This window comes from Corvus brachyrhynchos, unplaced genomic scaffold (assembly GCF_000691975.1).
Source record: "Corvus brachyrhynchos isolate BGI_N302 unplaced genomic scaffold, ASM69197v1 scaffold370, whole genome shotgun sequence".
Classification (NCBI taxonomy): domain Eukaryota; kingdom Metazoa; phylum Chordata; class Aves; order Passeriformes; family Corvidae; genus Corvus; species Corvus brachyrhynchos.
Window position 1 is genome coordinate 3,564,955 of NW_008235977.1, and position 19,618 is coordinate 3,584,572.

At 45.8% G+C, this 19,618-nt stretch overlaps 2 protein-coding genes across 2 annotated transcripts in view; both read left to right on the forward strand.

The window, feature by feature from the left end:
* The window catches only part of TMEFF2 (transmembrane protein with EGF like and two follistatin like domains 2), a gene marked incomplete at its 5' end in the record, with an annotated part of 126,365 nt that extends 116,239 nt beyond the window's left edge, over positions 1-10,126 (forward strand). The window contains 4 exons of the mRNA XM_017728698.1: positions 1,767-1,890; positions 3,412-3,570; positions 8,369-8,455; positions 8,858-10,126. Of these exons, the coding sequence (XP_017584187.1) occupies positions 1,767-1,890; positions 3,412-3,570; positions 8,369-8,455; positions 8,858-8,954 (467 nt within the window). The remainder of the gene's footprint in view (positions 1-1,766; positions 1,891-3,411; positions 3,571-8,368; positions 8,456-8,857) is intronic.
* Positions 9,123-19,618, forward strand: part of SDPR (serum deprivation response) — a 37,464-nt gene continuing 26,968 nt past the window's right edge. The window contains exon 1 of the mRNA XM_017729197.1: positions 9,123-9,226. Coding sequence (XP_017584686.1) covers positions 9,123-9,226 — 104 coding nt within the window. The remainder of the gene's footprint in view (positions 9,227-19,618) is intronic.

Genomic DNA, 19,618 nt, shown 5'->3' on the forward strand with positions numbered 1-19,618 from the left:
GTGCATAGGTGGTCACTATATGGGTATGGAGTCCCACAAGTCCTGAGCACATCGGGATCTGTGTGTGTGCCATGAGCAAGTCCACGGATAGCTGACACATCACACACGTTTATTCTGTCTGGGAGGATTGCCAGGGGCATAAAGGAACATGCATGGAGTCCTGGTGGGGTGATAACTCTGTGTATATATTTCATGTGTTGGTAGCCAGTGTCTCACTTAGAGGATGATAGGCAGCCAAAAATGTTTAGTGCCAGACCAAATGGACCTTGTGTTCCCACATTTTCTGATAGCACCAATTCCTGGGCAAGCTGTCAAAGGAGGTTATACCATACCTCTAACCTGCCTCCTGTCAGCACATCCTGTCTGTGCTGTCCCAGAGACAGCTGTCAGCCCCCAGCCCAGGAATTCTCCCTGCCCCTGATGCTTCTGCACTGCATGGTCCATAAGAGCCTCCCCCAGCCTCCAGGTATCCCAATGTAATCAGGGAACAGGGGGAGGCACACGGGCTTGTGTTCAGCATACGTGCATTTGAAAAGATGCAATAGGGATCCATAGTGAAAATCCTAAGGATGAAAGAGAAGCTAATGCTGTCAGCAGGGATGTAGAGGTTGCCTGTCATTCTCATTTGCTGGGAGCTGGTCCTCGCCTGTTTCCACATAAGGACAATATAACCAACTGTATTAGTGCAAGTGGTTAGAGACTCTTACAACTCTCCTTGGACAGCAGCGACAGAAAAGAAATTCATTATGAAAATCTGACTCTTGGATCTGCTGCACACACTTTTCCCAGAGGTGGGATAATACCTAAGCATGCCTGCTGCTGGCATGGCTGGCTTGGAGGCAGAACACAAATTGCAATTGTTTTATAACACTGGGGGACTTCCTTTGGAAGATAAAAATGCTTCAACTTATTTGTGTGCAAACTACATTTCCTCAGACATCCATCACAAGATTTCTTTCTTCTGTTTTTAATTAATCATGACTAGAAGATACTGTCACAGAAAAAGGAGGGTTACCATTTGAGGTATCGTAAGTATTGGTTAAGTGGAAGAATTTGCCAAAATTACCCAGATTAATTAATACCTTGGTGGCCTACAAAATTCATGTGAGTTCATGGTGGTGACACTCTGCTTCATCCTGTGAAGTTGAGCACATACCTGTTTCAAAACTAAATGAAGCCTCCATGCAGTCTCAGTGACTCTTTAACTGCTGCAGAAAGTCAAACTAGTTTAAAGTGCTGGATGCTGTGGGATGTGGAGGAGGCCACTGGGCTTTGGGGCATGGGCACACAGCACTGATGCTAAACTTCAGCTCTGGACTCCTGCTCTACTTCAGCCATAAAATTATCTTTCTGTATATGTTCTGTTGAATGACCTAAAGTACTGTAATGTGTATTACATGCAAATGTTTAGAGTCTCTCTCCTAACCTTGTCTCAGTTTGAGGAGACAGTCCATAAAGTATAGCAGAATTAATCAGGTATTTTGCCTGTGCTATTCTGTCATAAGTTTTTGAATAGTCACGTTATTTTCTCTGGTATCTCATTTGCTGCAACTTGACAGGAATTATAAAAGAATGAGATAAAACCTTGCAAATCTTCACATCAACCAACCTGTTTGAAGGGGCAAACCCTTACTCTTGCTTCCCATGAACAACATCTTTCACATCTTGTTCTTCTGATTTTCCTTTCTTTCATATGTTGAGTTCTTCCCATCATTTCACCTTATCTTACGTGGCCCGGTTAACGTTCCCCTCACCTGTGTTCACAGAGAATGCAAACAAACTGGAAGAAAGTGCAAGAGGGATCTACATCCCTTGTCCAGAGCATTACAATGGCTTCTGCATGCATGGCAAGTGTGAGCACTCCACAAACATGCTGGAACCGTCTTGCAGGTAACCCTTCTCCTACCAGCAAGGGAAGGCTACACACAGGGAAATACTGACTTACAGAAACATTTTGTCTAGATCAGCTGTGGAAAATAATGGCAACCATGGCCCTTTGTGCTACAAAATCCATCAGACTTAAATTATTCAACGAAGTCCCAAAAGTGTTATTGAGTTATGAACAATGTTAATTGACTGTAAAGCCATCCAGTAAGCTCCAGTTCTATTTAGATGTGTTTTTAAAAGCCCTTCACAAAGCGCTCAGACCACGCTAGGTACCCTCCTCAGCCTGAGGGAGAGGATGTGTCCCTGCTGTGGCAGGAGTGATGCTTGTGGGGCAGCTGGCTGGGGCAGAGGTGGCTGCTTCAGCGGGGGGGTGATTTTGGAGGAGGTTTGGGCAGACAGGAGGGATCTAGTGAAAGCACTGTAGTGCTCCCACAGTGAATGCCTCCCTGCACAGGTGCAGATATTACTTCTGAAGTCCACACAGTGGCCAGGTGGCTGGAAAAGGACTATTACACGTGAAGCACCATTTCCTGGGACACTGGAATGGGAGCACAAAGATAGAGAACAGACTTTCTCCCCAGGGCAGAACCTTAAGCCAGCTTCTCCGGGCTCACACAAACAGCCAGGGCACGTTTTGCTCTTTGCAGCTGCTGCATTTTAGGTGCTCCATTCAGCTGGAAAATGTCCTTTCCTCAAGGTGCTGGCAGCTGTGGGAGTGCAGAAGAAAAGGGAGGAAGCTCAAGGCTTAACCTATCAGGATTAGTGCTCCACTAACACACATGAGAGGAACCCAGGCCGTCTGTCTCAGTCCCTGACAGTTGCTGCTGCCACTGACCTGGATTTTCATATCTTGCTTGGCCAATTAAGGGGAAACAGGACAAGGGCTGAAACTGTAAAAACACTGCTTGGCCCCAAAATCACAGAGCAGAGTGGAGATGTCAGGCTGCAGGATGGGAACTGGTGAGCAGTGCAACAAGCAGGATCGGGGTGGATGGCTGCAGCATCAATAGAGGGGTTTTTTATAGCAACCAGATGAAATGTAAATGATGTATCCACTTTCAGGAGCATCTAATCACATTTCATATGGAGCCTGGATGATTGCTTATCACCTCCTTAGGGGTAATCTGCATAAGGAACCACAACTCGAGGGCTTTTCACCCTCCCCCACCTCCCCAAAGAAAGGGAGAAGTCTAAAGTATGTTGTGCAAGGAACTAAATGAGTTCTCATCACAACGTGCAACTAGTTCCACTTGAAGCCAGTTATGTCTCGGTCCCCTGGGCACCTCCTGGCACTCTCACAGTGTTGTTCACTCTCACAGACCTTGGTGACACTGAGGACCAGAAGTCTTCCCTCTGAGAAGTTGAGCACTCACTGGTACTCTCTCTGTGGGAGTCCATTCTGGAAAACAAAAAAAAAAAACACATAAGCTTATGCTTCAGCCACTAATTTTTTTCCAGATACAATTTTCCCAGCATTCCTTGAAAGCAGCAGGTATAACGAGAAAAAAATATGTTTTGTTTCAGATGTGATGCCGGCTATACTGGACAACACTGTGAAAAAAAGGACTACAGCGTTTTATATGTGGTTCCAGGTCCAGTACGATTTCAGTATGTCTTAATAGCAGCTGTGATTGGAACTATCCAGATTGCTATCATCTGTGTTGTAGTCCTCTGTATTACAAGGTCAGTATCTCTGGTACTTTACAGTAGAAAGAGAAAAGACTTTTGTTTTTCCTGCAATGTGCGCTGATTATACCGATTTCTGCAGTGACACTACTGATAACAAATGCTATTTAATTCACCAACAAACACAAGATATCATCTGGTCCAGCCAGCCAGTGCTCCTTCGTTATTATGACTGAATTTTTACTTCCATCTTAATCAAACTTAGGGAGCAACAGTGCCTACAGCAAGCGAAGTTCTCTATTTTGTATTCAGATGCTTGGACAAATATTGTTCATATAAATAAGGGGAATATAAATACAGCAGCTGGATCAACACTTAATAAAACTAATCATATCTCCATCTGGTTTCCTTAAGGGCCCATTCCCTTAGTCCTAATCAGGCAAAGCAGACAAACTTTTAAGCCTGTTTGCAACCCTGCTGATTAAATGATTTCATTAGGCTTGAGTGCATGTTCAAAGGCACTGCACATGTTTTAGGGTCTTCCATATATGATGTACTTGGGGTTTTTTTCTTTAGTGAGGAGCAGAGGGTTGTGTGAATGGAAAAGACAGCCCCAGGGTAGTTCAGAATGAGAGGGGTAAATGCAATCCTTCCCCTCCATGTGTTGCTCTACTCCCCCACTTGACTGTGTTACTGTCTCTGGGAGAGCTTGGGGTAAATTCTGAAATGAACTTACCCCATGTCAAACATCTACGGGCTTCTCTTAGAAATCACAAGGTTAAATTAAGTCAGCTAGCAGCACCAATAAATCACTCTTTTACAAATTATTTTCTTTTTAAAATAAAAAAAAGGCCAGGTATCATACCTCCATATAAAATAAAATCTACTTTATTTCAGTCCCTATGTTGCACTACTTGGTGGGAAAACAAGTGTAGAGCATTTGTTCCTGGAAAAGACAGAAAAAAAAATTCATAAATCCTTCTCTGGCCTAAAGGCACAAAACAAAACCTATTTTGGCCAAACTGAGTTCATCACCTGAATGGCAGCTACGGAATGAGTCAGGAGATTACAGGAGGTGGTATTCACAGAGGTAATTCAAAGGACCAAAAATATAGCATGTAATGAGGAAAGAAGGTGGTGAAGTAGCTGATAATGGAACAAATGGGTATTGTTTTGTGAAGTGACTGGTTTTGTCACCTCGATGCAGTGAGCAAAGTACTTTATTCTGAAGAATGAAGACAGGGAGCTCTGAGTGATCTGGTGCTGTAATGCAAATTACCCATCACACTGTTTTCATACAGAGACAGTACCTTTTCCCCCACACTTAGTAACCAAGTCAATTTATGATCTTTTGACTTTTTTCTGTAATGCATGTAATTACTGCAGAGCATCCTCCATCCCAGCATAATGATTTGAGATACATTTGCAAAAGGGTGCTCTTAAGTGGCCTAAGAGAAATCCTCATGACAAGGGAGTGTTGTGGCAGCATATGCATAAGCAATTGAGTTTATGAAGTTGTCTGCTTTGGAGAACCTGACTGTACTGGTTTGAACTCCACACCCTGAGTTCTTGAAAGTGCTGAAAACACCTTGCCAAGTTCCTGGGAGAAAGAAGGGAAACTTTACTCAGAGGCCACTGCGGCCAAATTCTTTGCTGCTCATTTCAGTGCAACTTCACCTAATTAATTTATCAAGTGAGTTTGGTGCACTGTGTTCATTTGAGCTGCACAAAACTACCACTGTAATCTTCCAGCTATCATTACTATTGTTGCTCTTAAAATCTTACCTGTACAAGTGGTGCAAATCTGTGGGGGTACCCTCCATTGCTTTTAGGGCCATTGTTGCACAGACACTTTAATTGAATAAATGGGCTGCTGACAGCTGAGGTTTGCCCCTTCCTCTGCCTCCTGGGCACTTGTCCCTCCAATGCTCTGTTGCCACCATTACCATTTCTTTAGCCACGCAAACAACGCAGTCAGGGGATGGACTCAGCTGAAAATGAAACCAACAGAAGTGATGATTGAGGTTTTACTGACTCAGTTCCTGGAAGAGGTCGGCTGCTTGACTACTCATCACTAGTGCCAGCAATGGGAATAAGCTTCTGGGGTGGAGGAGTAGAGAACCAGAGGCCAGGAGGTGAAACAGTGAGGCACAGTCTACCCAAGGACTTCTAGCTTGGAGATAAGGCAAAAAAGGAAGCAGTGATAAAAGTGAAGGAGGATGGCAAATAATATAGATATGGCCTAGTGTTATAATGATTCTCAGCAGTTTTCTTTACAGCTTTGCATTTCTAGTGCTTCCCTAATGTTTAGTCACAGCAGCTTATTTATGTGAAGAAATAACTTGATTAAAAATGAATGCATAACGTGTTTTACCTGCTATGAATCACATTGTGAGTAACTCGAGCTTTTGAGCAAAGCTTCAGTGGAGGGAGAGAGGGAGGGCAGCCTGTGCTCCAGTACTTGGTTTACATCGATGTAACTGCTGTGTTCGGAAGTGAATGCATCCCCCACACAGTGCACTACAAAGGACTTGTGATTAAAGAGTTGAGGACCAAGGAAAACCTATCACTCCGTTTTAGCAGATGATTAAGTCTAAAAAGCTGGTTAAATGCCAGTGCCCCTCTTAAGAATCCCTGCTGCACTTCAGACACGGCCCACCTGTAAATGCAATTGCACTGCATGTAAGCAGCCGCGGTGTTGGTGCTGGGCCCTGGGGCCTTCCCAAGCTCCCAGACATTGGTAATGTACAGTTGAAACATGGGCATTTTTGGTTCAAAGATGCTTTTTCATCATCTTAATTGGAGTAATCTCTACACTTGAATTGATTTCTCTCGACCTTGAAGTAAGCGACTGCATAGATACTGTCAGTGTTGGTTTGAAGAAAGTGCCTGTTCATCTCCTTGCTTCCAGCTGGAGCAGTTAGTGTCCACCATGGGATTGCTGACCATCCTGATCATCCCCCAGCCACCTGGCTCCTCCGTGTTTCATAGAAAATCAGTCTGGTTGTGCCCACTGTGCCCTGGTTCCCTAATCCTGCTTCGCATGGCTGAGCACTGGGGCAAAGCAGGGTTGTAACTCCTGATGCTGGAGGCTCGGCAGGACCTGGAAGCTGGGCTGCACTGTGTGGCCGCGGGCGTTGGTGGGGCTGTCTCAGCTCGTGGAGGTGTCCCTGGCCATGTCCTGCAGAGCCCACGGGGCCCCGCTGTGCATCCCTGGCCGGCCGGGCAGGAGAGGCCGCGCGGGGACAGCGGGCAGGAAGCGCTCGGTGCACATGGCACGCCAGCAGTGAATCAGCCCTGTGTTTGCTAACAACAGCTCCCTGACTCACTCCCAAAGTTTGAGCGCCTTTTCAGGGAACTCGAAGGGAATAATGAGTTTGTCATGAGATCACAGACCAGCTAAAGTCTGCCTTAGTTCTGTAATGAAAGCTCTGCCGTGACCCCTAAGAGCACAGGAGACACAGGCTGGTTTTTCCTGGAGTAATGATAGCAGCCTACTTCACTGCTTCCCAGGAAGGAACGAGGCAAAATATAGCCCACAGCCATACAGCTTCTCATGAGGGGGTGGTCCTGGTGGCTTAAAAGTGAGGCAAGTCAGGACAGTCTGACCCATATTTTGCTAGACACTTACATAATTGTATTCCAGCATTTTTTTAAATGCTTCCCAAGTTCTTAGGCTCTTGTTTAGCCTTTCAGTTGACGTCACAAAATTATAACATCACTTCCATTCAACGGGGGGGAAAATGACCTTTTTTACTTTAAGGGGTCAATAAAAATCTATTTCACTCTGTTGTGCTCTTAGTTATTTGACACAGAGCTTCAGGCAAGTGCTTTAAGCTCCCACTGCACTGAGAAGGTGCGTAACCCGTAGGGTTTCACACGGTGTTGCTGGAAGCCCTCCTGTAACAGAAGAACAAGCCAGCCCCATACAAAGGGAATGTTTTTCCATATCAGCATGGTCTGGAGTACTCTGAGGCCTCTTCTTGTGGCACTCCAAGAGGGTGTTTCAGTCTCTGTTGTGCAGCTGCCCAGTTTCTACCATAACCACCCTTGGCTTCCAGCTGCTTAGGACTTCCTGTGGCCTCCACCCGGGATTAAACTTCTCCGTGCTTTCTGCCTGAGGGTGCCTTTCCATGGGAGGGAACCAGAAACACACCATTAGCTTTCCATTAGGGGGAAATGTGGCATCCCCACAGCTGGTGTTGCTGCAGGTGAAAGATTGAAATGTGCTCTCACTGAGGAGCACCATAGGTCCTGAGGACAGCCTCTGCAGCTGTCCAAAGAAATCTCAGATTTGGGGCTTTCCAGCACAGTTGCTTTCCACACCAAGCCAAGCAGCCATGGCATGGTGCAGGCACCTCTAAGTAAAGTAGCTGTTTGCTCATGGGCTGAAGCATGGAGCATTTCCATGGAGGCTAAGAGGGACTGCAGACACTTAGGGCCTTGGAAAGGCAGCCCCTGCAGCCACTTTGTAAACACATCACAGACCTGGGACGCTGACCAGGTGAGCATGAGACCGTCCTGGGTCTTCCACCTGTGCCTCGCTCAAAATAAACGCATTATTTAAAGCTGAGCAATGTGGTGCAGTTGGGACCCTTGTGATGCAGCAAGAGTGGCCAGTGTTCAGGAATCTGAAAGTCTCCCTTGCCATAATTTTGTTCACAGTATGTTTTGGGGGGGTTGTGGCTTTTTTTGTGATGCCATTGCCATTAGCTTGCACAGTCCATTTCATTGAGGAGGAAGCACGCTGAGGGCTGGAGGATGCACCTCTCGCCCTCACATCCCTGCTGCCCCCGCCACCTCTTGAGCAGATGTGTTGCTAAGAGCCGTGTATTCTCACAACTCTCTTTTCCAGGAAATGTCCCAGGAGCAACAGAATCCACAGACAGAAGCAAAACACAGGGCACTACAGTTCAGACAACACAACAAGAGCATCGACAAGGTTAATTTAAAGAGCGCATGTTTCCACAATGGCAAAACTAACTGCAGAGAGCTTGGACTACAAAATACAGTATTATAGACAAAAGATTAAGACAAGATCTACACATGTTGCCTTGCATTTGTGGTAATCTACACCAATGAGAACATGTACTACAGCTATATTTGATTATGTATGGATATATTTGAAATAGTATACATTGTCTTGATGTTTTTCTGTAATGTAAATAAACTATTTATATCACACAATATAGTTTTTTCTTTTTCATGTATTTGTTATATATAATAAATACTCAGTGATGAGAAAAAAATTGCCTTTCTTAAATTTGCTGTATCTCATAGCTGTGTATAGTCTTGGGATATTGTATATGGACACTAACAAATCTCTTTTTTTTTCTTTTTCCAGTTCTAGTGGCAATTTTGAGTCTACTGAACTCAGTAGTAGGGTTTTGAGTTGGTCCAAGATCAGCGACAATTATGGATGTGGGAAAGGTGAAGAATAATTTAACCTACATTGAGGAGGGATAAAATATTTCAGATCCGGAGTCAACTACATTTCATCAGCCTTCTTCTCCCATACCATCTATCTTTACTCTCCCGTAGTTTAGGAAGTCTTTGCCTTCTAAATTAAATCCTAACCGAAGGGGAAATGGAAATTCTCGGTAACCGCAATGAGAGTGTCGGGGGTAATGTTTCCATTTGGGATGGAATTAGGTGTCTGTCAAGGTGAACCCTACGAGAACACTTCGCAGAATCTCCAACTCTGGTCACTGGAGTGAGTGAAAATTGCTTCTCACTCTTGATTGAAAATTATTAGGTTAAAAAAGTTAATAACATAATAACAGCTGAAATGCCAGTCCCATTTGTACCTCGTGAACATGCTGATATAATTTATTTTTTCTAAGAGAAGGTGAAAACCACTCAGAAAATACCTTATGAATAACTTTATGGGTGACCCTACTCCATTAAATGTAATGAACCCAAATGTTGGCTATACCTCAGGAAAATAAGGGCATGTGTTTTGTCACATCCACATGATGGACAAGATGCAGAGTTATTTCCATGATAGCTGAAACTCTCCAAAACACACCCTTTCGAGAAGGTAATTCTGCTCTAGTTTGTGCTATGAATTTTGAAGACAGCAGAGCGAGACTGAAGGGCAGAGTGGGGTAACATCACTGCTGCTGCATAACATCCACTCTACTAATTGAGTGCCCCAGCTCTAGTCCCACTGAGTAGCACAACTGAGCTAAAGAGCCCTTGTAGCAGCAGTCCCTGTGCTGCTCCTCTCCAAAGAGACTTTGCCCAGGCAGAACATACCCAAGACAAGAGTTAGGAGTATTTTTCACTGTCATCACCATGTCAGAGTAAGACCTGGGCTTACCTGGGATGATGTCTCATGAGTGTGTTTCCATTTCCTACTTCAGCATCCGTCTGGTCACTCACAACAGTCACCACCAACCCCACCAGTGACAGCCCACCCAGTCTGGCCTTCAGACACGGGTGCAGCGATACGTCTACTCTAACACGACTTTTGGTCTTCCCCCTCCCTACTCCAGCCTGCTTTGAAGTGAATCCATTGCATGATGTTCACACGGTCTCAGTTTTTGTCTTGTTCTGGGTTTCTTGGCTTTTTAAAGGTAATAAAAGGTGATTGGCAAGAGATGCTTCCAGACACCTGGTCTGTGCTGATTGATGGGAGTGGGAGTGTGGTGCTTGCACAGGCAGAGGGGCAGATGATTGCACAGGGCAGCTCTCTGGCACAGGGCAGCTCTCCGGTGCTGGCCTTGCAGGGACCTTCTGCTTCCTGGAGCCGTAGGCTGGGCCGAGGCAGAAGGAGAGGGGGCTGTACAGCCACCCCCTTGCTCCTCAGCCCTCGCCCCAGCTCTCCGATCTTGGAGCCTTGTTTTCAGATGGGAAGAGTGATGGTGTGGGGCAGGAGTGCACAGCAGAGGCTGCGAGCAGGTGTGATCCTGGCTGACTACACCACAGGGATGTTTCCATGCTCAAACCCACTGGAAAATACTCCTCTCTGTCCCAGTCCTTGCTGGATTTGTGTCCCACGCTCAGGCTCAGCAGTGGTGGTCTGATAGGGAGCGCAGCCCAGGCACAGCAGCGCTGCACAGTTTTGGTGGCACAAGATGCCCTCCAGGGAGACTTTGCAAGCTCTGGTAATTCATGCCCCAGTGGCATTACAATGTTCCCCCCTCAGACCCCTCCATTGCTACACCTGACACAGCGACAGCAGCGAGCTCCTCTGAGGAGCACTTCAGCAGCAGGTTGAGGATTAGGCTGAAGGAGGCAAACGTAGCCCTACCCTGCAGACACCTTCCCGTGCTTTGTGCTTCCTGGGAGAAGTGTTGGAGTCTAACAAGTGTCAAAAACGCATATTTTAAGCCAATTCCAAATGTCAGTCCCCCCACTGGGACTATCAGGTCTGGATTGTTTATTTCGGTCGCTTACATTAGATACAAAAACAAACGTTAGCACATACACATCATCATGTAGCTAGAGCAGTAAACCTAATTAAAAAAGGCAAGGTTTGGCCTGGACAAAAATAGAACAAGAGTGAAAACAGGAGTCCGACACGCTGTCTCCAAACTTCCCGACATTATGAGCCTGGCTTTTACCGAGCAGTGGCACATTTAATCCCCAAACAGCCTGCATTTGCCAGGTGTCATTAGCTGCATCCCCAGCGGCAGGGCCTGTCACAAAGCCTCACACCTCCCCAACAAGGCCAGTGCTTAAATACCTGCTGCAGATAGGAGGGCAGAGAGGGGAAAGGAGTTTTCGTTTTAACACACAGGGGGCAGGTCCCACCTCTTTAGGTGTTTAAAATTTAACCTTCAACATGCTGGCATGGGCACACCTTCTGACAGTAATGGTGTCCTCAGGTTGTACGTACAGAAACAGAGATTTCTACCAAAGACATTTGCAGAAATTGTACAAAATGCAGCAGCAAATTTGGAGATGTGGATTTGGGGTTGCTTTTTCCTTTTCGGAAGGGTCTGGAAAGTGCGTGTTTGTTAGATCCCTATGCTGGCCAGAACTCGAGACATGGCAATCTCTGTGCAGTTTAACAGAAGATGCAGGGAGGTGGACTGGTCACATAAGGACCCGGCCAGGCAAAGCCACAGCCGTGGGGATTGTGCCATGCACCAAGGCAAAGCCCAGCTCCTCCACCTGGAGTCACACAGAGGGGTGAAAATGTGTTGCTGTTTGTCCTCTTTTCAGTGCACAATTGCAGCAGCATGAGCAAGGTCCCTCATGATGCCCATGGAGATCGACTCAGTCCTTGGGGAGGGCAGTAATTCATCCATTTTGGTTGGTTTTTTGTCATGGCACTATAGCAACTGTAAATAATCTCAACTACCAGCGCTCACCTACTTTAAAAACCACACTAAATGAGTGAATGTACAAAAACCACTGAAAAGACCAGTAATACCACACTCAATGTGATTGCTTTGGGGCAGCAGACATTACCCAGCTGCCTGCAGTCACTTGCTGGCCTGGCTGTTGTTTTACCACAAGCCATACCAAAAGTATAAAAGGTAAGAAGAGGTAAAAATAGGACTGTTGGTACACCCATTCCTTAAGGAACAGCCTGTAAGATTTCTGGAGCAAGAAACCATGTCCTTATTTTGTATATGATGCATTTATCACAACAGCATCCTGACCTCAGTCCTCAAAATACAGCCAGGCATGCTATTGGCAGAGCCCCTCACCCTCCCCTACCTGGGATAGGCAGATGCTGTCCAACACCTTTGTGCCTTCGGATGCTGGGCTGGATCTGTCACCTGTAGCTACCACCCTGATGGATTGCAGTGGTGGGCGTTGTGGAGGGGTGTGTGACACACATCTCACCTTTCCCCACCCCAAATGCTGTATTAGAGGACAGGCACAGCCCCACGCCTCACCATCATGATGCTTCTCCTTAAAATAAAGTCTGATCAGGTGTTCATTATCATTTCCTTTCATCCAAAGATAATGAGACATGATTTACGGAACATTATCATTACAAGTATATTATAATTAATGAAGGGAGGCTGCACACCCTATTCTAACTGCTTGTCTTGCTCTGCACACTGAGGAATGGGGATCACCTCAACAGCAAAGACACTGGGGCAGTTCCTCCTCCATCAGGATGTCACCAGCATGGGCAGCTCTGGGCAGCTCAGCTTTGCAAGAGTTCTCTGGGTGCCGGCTGTGGGGAACCTGTGCTGGTGCCAGGGATGCCCGGGTGCGTCCCGTGCACAGGTTAACCGAGCGGGCAGGTGGATGTGGGTGCCGTCTATCGCTGCCTCCTATTTTCCAGAAGCAGTCCTCAAAAAAGCCTCATCTTCAAAGAGCTTTCTAAAGCTTCTTTGAAAACAAAATGATTAAAGGCTATCTTCCTTCTCATCCAACATCAGACACATCGCACGCCGCATCCTTGCTTTCACCCCTGATTATGCATGCAGCTTTTCCCAGCTCCCAGTTTTGCGTCGGCATGGAAGTTACAACCCCGAATTAAAAGCGAAGTTCATTACTGCACATCAAAGCTGGCACTGTGCCTCAGCCAGCCTGGCCCTTTCTTTAATTTATGGGTGCATGGCCAGGCTGCGGCTCTGCTTGTAAGGCGTCTACAGCCCCCACAGGTTTGTTTTAAGGCAAGCTGAGGGTGTCTAGTGCTGCTGGGGGGGCTTTTCCAGATTATTCAACAACCTCAACTAAACTGGAAGGGAAATGAAGAAACACTGCGCCATTACACATTAAGCTTTTAGAGTAATTTAAAATTATTATTAATAATAATATTAATAATATTAATATTTTTTCTATATTTCTGGTCTCAACGGGCCACAGCCTCTTACACTGTGCTCTGTCTGACATGGAAGCCAAAAATCTCTCTTTTTTTTGCCACCCCTGCCACACGGCACCTGGGGTGCTGCCCCCTGACAGTGCCACCAATGCAGCCTCTGCTGGCACCTGCAAGCAGGAGGGGCAGGGGGGCAGGAGGGGCAGAAGGAACGGGCACAGCAGCTCCTACCCTGCCAGCCCTTGGACTGATGCTTTGCCTTCAAATGTTTGTCATATTAGGTGGGCTTACTTTATTTTAGTTTCAGTTTAATTAACAGTTTTGTCACAGCAGGAGGGCTGTTAAAAACAGAGATGCATGTAAAAAGAAAGAAAAAAAAAAAAGGCAGGATTTTTGTCAACTTTTCCTTGGTGTTGAAAACAGAGATGCATGTAAAAAGAAAGGAAAAAAAAAGGCAGGATTTTTGTCAACTTTTCCTCTTTTTTTTTTTTTTTTATTTGCCGTATTGAATGCGAGCCACAAGGCAGTAAAATATTCCGCAGTCTCACACAGCAGCAGCCAAGCTGCAGAATAAAAAAAGCATGTGAGGAATCTGCTCTGTAATGCTAACGAGGTGGCACCCGCCACCACCGCTTTGTCAATAAAATGGGAGGCCCATTTTGCTCAGTTCAGGGAGCACGGACACCCAGGGAGGAGCCTTGTGTCAGTCCCTCTTCTATTTGATATTCCCCGGGCTGTGGGAGCCATGGGCCAGCGCGGCGGGGTGTCATCCCAGCAGTGCCCCAGCCCCACGGACACCGAAGTGACCGCGGCCACCGCCACCTCCGCCTCGCTTTGCGGGGCTCACCGCCCAACCGTGAAGTCAAAACCATCGGAAGGTGAAAGATGTTAAGAAAATGTAGTTAACACCTCATAAACTTGCCATGAGAGAAGCTTTAAAAGGGGCTTGGTTTACATGGGGTCACTCAGAAAAGAAGTGTAATTATTCAGGGTAAGATCCGGCCTCTAAATGCAAACGCGGCGACAGCCCATCAGCCCCGACGGCAGCGCTGGTTCTACGGCGGAGCTTTCAGCAGAGCAGGGATGAGCACAGGGGTGAGCGAGAGCCGTGTAATGTGACCTGAATTAGCGGCTATAGATAGTGCTTCCTGCATGTTTTACATTTTCAAATAAAAAAAGATCTTCTTGTTTAATGGTTAATAAAAATGATTAGTGCTCCCAGGGCATGGATCCTGACAGATGCAGACCATGCTGGAGGGACCAGCTACAAGACACGAGAGAAGATGAAACCGATGATTTTTTTTTTTTTTTTTTTTTTTTTTTTTGGTGGAGTACATCACCACCAGCATTTGCAAGTTAATTTGTAATATTTTTATATGTTGCTTCTGTCACAGAAGCGTAGCACGTGTGTTGGGCCAGCGGCCTGCCAGTGCCACAGCCCAGCCAGCGCTGCTGCAGTGGGGAGCAGCCAAGAGCTCAGGGGCTCTGTGTGTGTGTACACACGGATATGGACACGTTGGGATCTATAAATGCATACATGGACACATATATGCACCTACGTGTGTGTATACACACGTGTGCCCTATATACACACTCATATACACACATGGATATACCTGCATACTCACACATGTAATAAATACACACACACACAAAAATATCATTTTATATAGAAAAACAAAATTATATTTGTGTGATGGTTACTGTAGAGAAGAGCAAGCTGACTGCCCTGCAGCACGTGCTGCATCAAAGCCACAAAGAATAAGAGGCCAGAGGAGCTGTGCCCTGCCCAGCTCCCTGTGCAGCTCCCAGCTCCCTGTGCAGCTCCCAGCTCTGCCACCTTCCTAACAAAACCAAACCCTGCCATGCCAGCCTCATGGCAGCATTGCACCCTCACTCTGAAAGCTGGGGTGACTTTTTTTAAAATTTATTTATTATTAATATTATTTCTTTTCATGGCATGCCATGTGGAGGATTATGGTCAATAATAGTTTTCTAAGAAATAAAGTCTATGAAAGTAATTGTTAGGAACAAGCTGCAATAGCAAATTGCTGAGTGGTTGCCATAGTGCAGGAGCACAATTTGAGATTTAATATCATTACTAATGATATTTACTTGGCCTGCAGGAGAGAGTGAGACTTGTTCTCTCTAAATGTCATTTGACTGCTAATATGTCAGTGTGCACACCCAGCCCGGCTGTGGGGAGGGACCTGCAGTGACCAGGGCCAGCACTGCCCACAGACAGCGATCTGTGCTGGTGTCCCCTGCCCAGGCTGTGCCAAGGAGCCCCCATGTGACAGGGATGGGGGAACCCCAAAGAGCCACACACTCGTGTAGCAACAGTGCTGGGGCTCAGGTCCTCCCTGGGACACCTAAAACCAGCCCCAGCTTCCTGTTTACTGATCTTTTTAGGCTCATCTACACAGACTGAGAGCTCAGGCTTCCTCTCCTGTTGGGCTTCTCCATGGGGGGGCGAGACATATTGCCTTGCAGTAACGTGAGCCATTTAGCTTATTAAACGCTGTTCAGAGTGCCCTGAGGTCTGTGCACATGTGGGACCATCAAGAGGGAATCGTTATTATTATTGTTCTTATTAGTCATAGTCATTTTCCCAGCGATAAGTCTCGTGTCCAGATGTCTTCCCATCCATCGCCTAAATTTTCTGATGCCAACACAAAACTGTTGTGAAGACAGACTAGTCCAAGTCCCACTTCAAACAGTGCAGGAGCAGAACATCCACGCAAAAATAAATATATACATTTTTAAATGTAAAGACAAATGAAAGAAAGGGTCATAGTTGGCTAAAAATGAATTGCGCAGTGCGTAAAAGAGAAAACAGATTAGAGAAGATAACATTTTAGTTTAAGTGTTCCATCATTATTAATTCATTTGGTGCTCTTTATGATAATACCAATCATTTGGAATTCATTTGGTGTTTATGTGGATGTCATCTCGACTCCTGCGCAAATTCCAAAGTAATTCAGCATTAATGTGCTATTGAAAATGGTTACCAGCCACTACCTTCATTACTTCACCAGCACAGCCTAATCTTTCTTCTCTCATTCTCTAAATCCAAGTTCCAGTGTTTATTTTGCTTTTATCTTTATTAGGGTTTTAAAATGTAATGCTTCTATTTAAAAATTCTCCTTATGCTACGTGAGTATTGTCTTTTTTTTTGACAGCATCAAAATTATGCAAATAAAAGAGGGGGTTAATGGTGATTTTTCATTTTATTGCTGGCATGTGACTGAGAAACAATTAAAGAGGCTTCAGCTTATCATTTACAAGAGTGAATTTACCGAGCTGGTACTTGTGTGTGCAGCAGATAACAGTGAACCAAATCTGGATGAAAGAACACCTGTACCATGTGGAGATCTTTGGGTTTGGGCACTGCAGATGCCTCAGGGGAAGGGATGTGGCTGCCCCAGCCCTCCCAAGTAACAGTGAACCAAATCTGGATGAAAGAACACCTGTACCATGTGGAGATCTTTGGGTTTGGGCACTGCAGATGCCTCAGGGGAAGGGATGTGGCTGCCACAGCCCTCCCAAAGGTGCAGGGTCCCCAGGGGGACCAAGCTGCCACTGATGACCCTTGGAGCATCCCTCTACTTCCAGCTGGAAACAGTGGGGTGGCAGCTGCAGAAATGGATGTTCTGGGTCCAAATCCCACCAACAGAGGAAAAAAAGGCTGCACTTTCATGTAACATTAACAAAACAAAACAAAATAAATAAGGGAGATTAAATGCAAAAACCTTATATTAAAGGAATATTAATTAGCTTTTATAGTCAGAAGCTTGATGGTCAGAAAATGCCAGATTGCTGGGAAAATAAAAAGGAAAATCCCAAGGCTGGAGTGAGCCCCCAGCTGTGCCTGTCTTGTTGTGCAGCTCCCTAATTACATGATCCATACTATTTTCCCCCTGGATATCTGCCTCTTTGGACCACACACATACTATGGCACACTGGGGCAGAGTGAAGTCTGGGCTTGGCAGCTCTCAGCACCCACAACTGGAGTGTTGAGCTTGCAACCAAATGATGCTCTCTCAATGCTGTTTCTTAGCAAATATCGCTTGTGCAAAACCAGACTGCCACAGCCCCGTGTGTGTGAGCAAAGGCACAGGGGTGGGGATTCTCAGTGCTCTTTGGCCCAGAGGGAGAGGAGGGCACACCACACAGCCAGCCCTCAGTCACTCTAAACACAGTTTTCATGGAGAGGAGAGAGGAGAGCTGAAGTCCCCCAGGTGAGCGACGGAGCAAACTCCATCAGCAGCGCCAGGTCAGTGCCCGGGTGGGAGAAGGGGAACAGCCAGGGCTGCTCATACCAGGGCTGACACTAAGTACCCCCAGCACTCACCTGGCCCCTGGTGATACCCCCATCCCACAATATGACCAGGTCCCACCTGAGCATCCTCCGCCTCTCACATGAGTGCAGAGCACAGATTTACAAGGAGAATAAAGGCCGTTGCAGAGGAATTTTCCACTTAATCAAAATACTGCAAAGAATATGAATGCTTATAGGTTAAAGGAACCTGGCAGCTCTAACTTGTCTGCCATGTCTTTAAGGATTGCCATTAAGTCATAAACGTGACAAAGATTAAAGAGTTTATTAATGTTATTAGAGAGCTGAGATAAAATGCTATGCCTTGCAGGGTCTCTCTCCCTCTCTCACTATTTAATGAAAACATTTTCATCACTTTCTGAGTCTATTATACCAAATATTCATTTCAGGAGTCCTAAGATGATTTTATTTTAATTAGAAAAGATGTGGCAACCACCTGAAAGTAATGCAGTTAAAATACCTTGCCACAGTTCCCCTTTGCACCGCTGCCGTCAGATTAGAGTTTCCTAAGCCTTGTCGTGGCAGCAGAGCGAGCCCAGGGTGACTGAAGGAGCACAGGCGAGTTCTGTGGCATGGCAAGACCAGCACTCCAGTCCCTCCTGGAGGCCCTGAGAGCCAGCAGCACCTCAGCCCAGGCCTTGCAAATGGCTTTGTGCATGTCCAAAGTCACCGTGCTGGCCAAGGTTAAGGGGTGAGGAGAGCCACTGCATCCACAGGTAGGACCAGGGGTATGTTCCTGGGGAGCAAGCAAGGGGTGGGATAATCTTTTTCAGCTCCAGGAGATAAAGTGAGGTGCTGGCTGGCGGGGAAAAGCAAGTGAAGGAAAAGATGCTTAAGAAAATGAAAAAGGGAGTTTGTGACGTCCCATGAAAAGAGCTCTATCGTCTGCAAATTTCTGGCAACTATTCACAAAACCAGAAGAAGACAAGAAGCCAAAAGCCTTTCTTGGTGTGGGTGCTTTGACTTTGGTCAGTGTTATACCGTGACTGAGTTTTAATCCATGTTTAGAGCAGGTCCAGTCTTTTGCTGATAAAGACTGGAAATCAAACAGCACTGGGACAGTTACATGTTTCTTTGTGAGTCTTCCCTTCCAGCTCAAGGTTTTGTAACTGTATTTGTCAGGCAAGCAGCTCACAGATGCTTCTCGTTTTTAAACTTTCCAACTAACCCAATTTAATTTGTTAATTTATTCTGTAACCTGATTTACTGTTAATTTATTTTGGTGAGTAAGATATCCCAGCTTTAAGTTCCAGTTAATTAAAGGGGAGGGCTTAATGCTTTTGCTGCACAATATCTTCATGCCACATTGTATTCCATTTGAACACCACGCTGAAGCATTGCCAAAGTTTATTGCCACTAACTAATACAAATCCATACATCTGCAAATTAATTTCATGCACACAGTAGATTGCTCCTTGCAAACGTACCTTTAAGAGGGCAATATTGGCTATAGCAAGCATCACTTGTTGCTTAGCAACAGCCATAGCATTGCTTGGGGCAGGTTTATCCTAAACAGGAATGTAAAGCCCAGGGATGTGGCTGTCCACCGCTCTCACCTATCCCTGCAAGTGCTGCTCACACCTGCTTAATAGAGCCAGGAGTTTTTAATTTTCTTTTTTCTTTTTTTTCTTTTTTTTCTTTTTTTTTTCCCTCTGAGATGTGTTTCATTTTAGGGATCTTAAAAACAATCAAACAATCCTCAGCCATTAAACTGACTTTAAGCAGCAACCCAAAGCTTATTGTCCTATTCTGATCTTGTTGGCAATGACAACCCAAGTCAGCATGAGCATGAGCTGCTCAGGTTGTGCTGTGCTACTGCCAGCTCAGCATTCTGCACTGGAGACTTTTAAAAAATTTACACACAGTTTGTTGCAATCAACTCAAGATGACAAGAGGGAAATCAGATTATATTAAAACCATCGTGAGGATATCCTGAGGCTCTTCCAGTCTTCCTGAAGCCCAGGGAAGCCCCTAGAGCCAGAAGCTGTCAGCTCTCGTCTCTTTTCTTGCGACCAGCCCCTGCTGCGACAAAT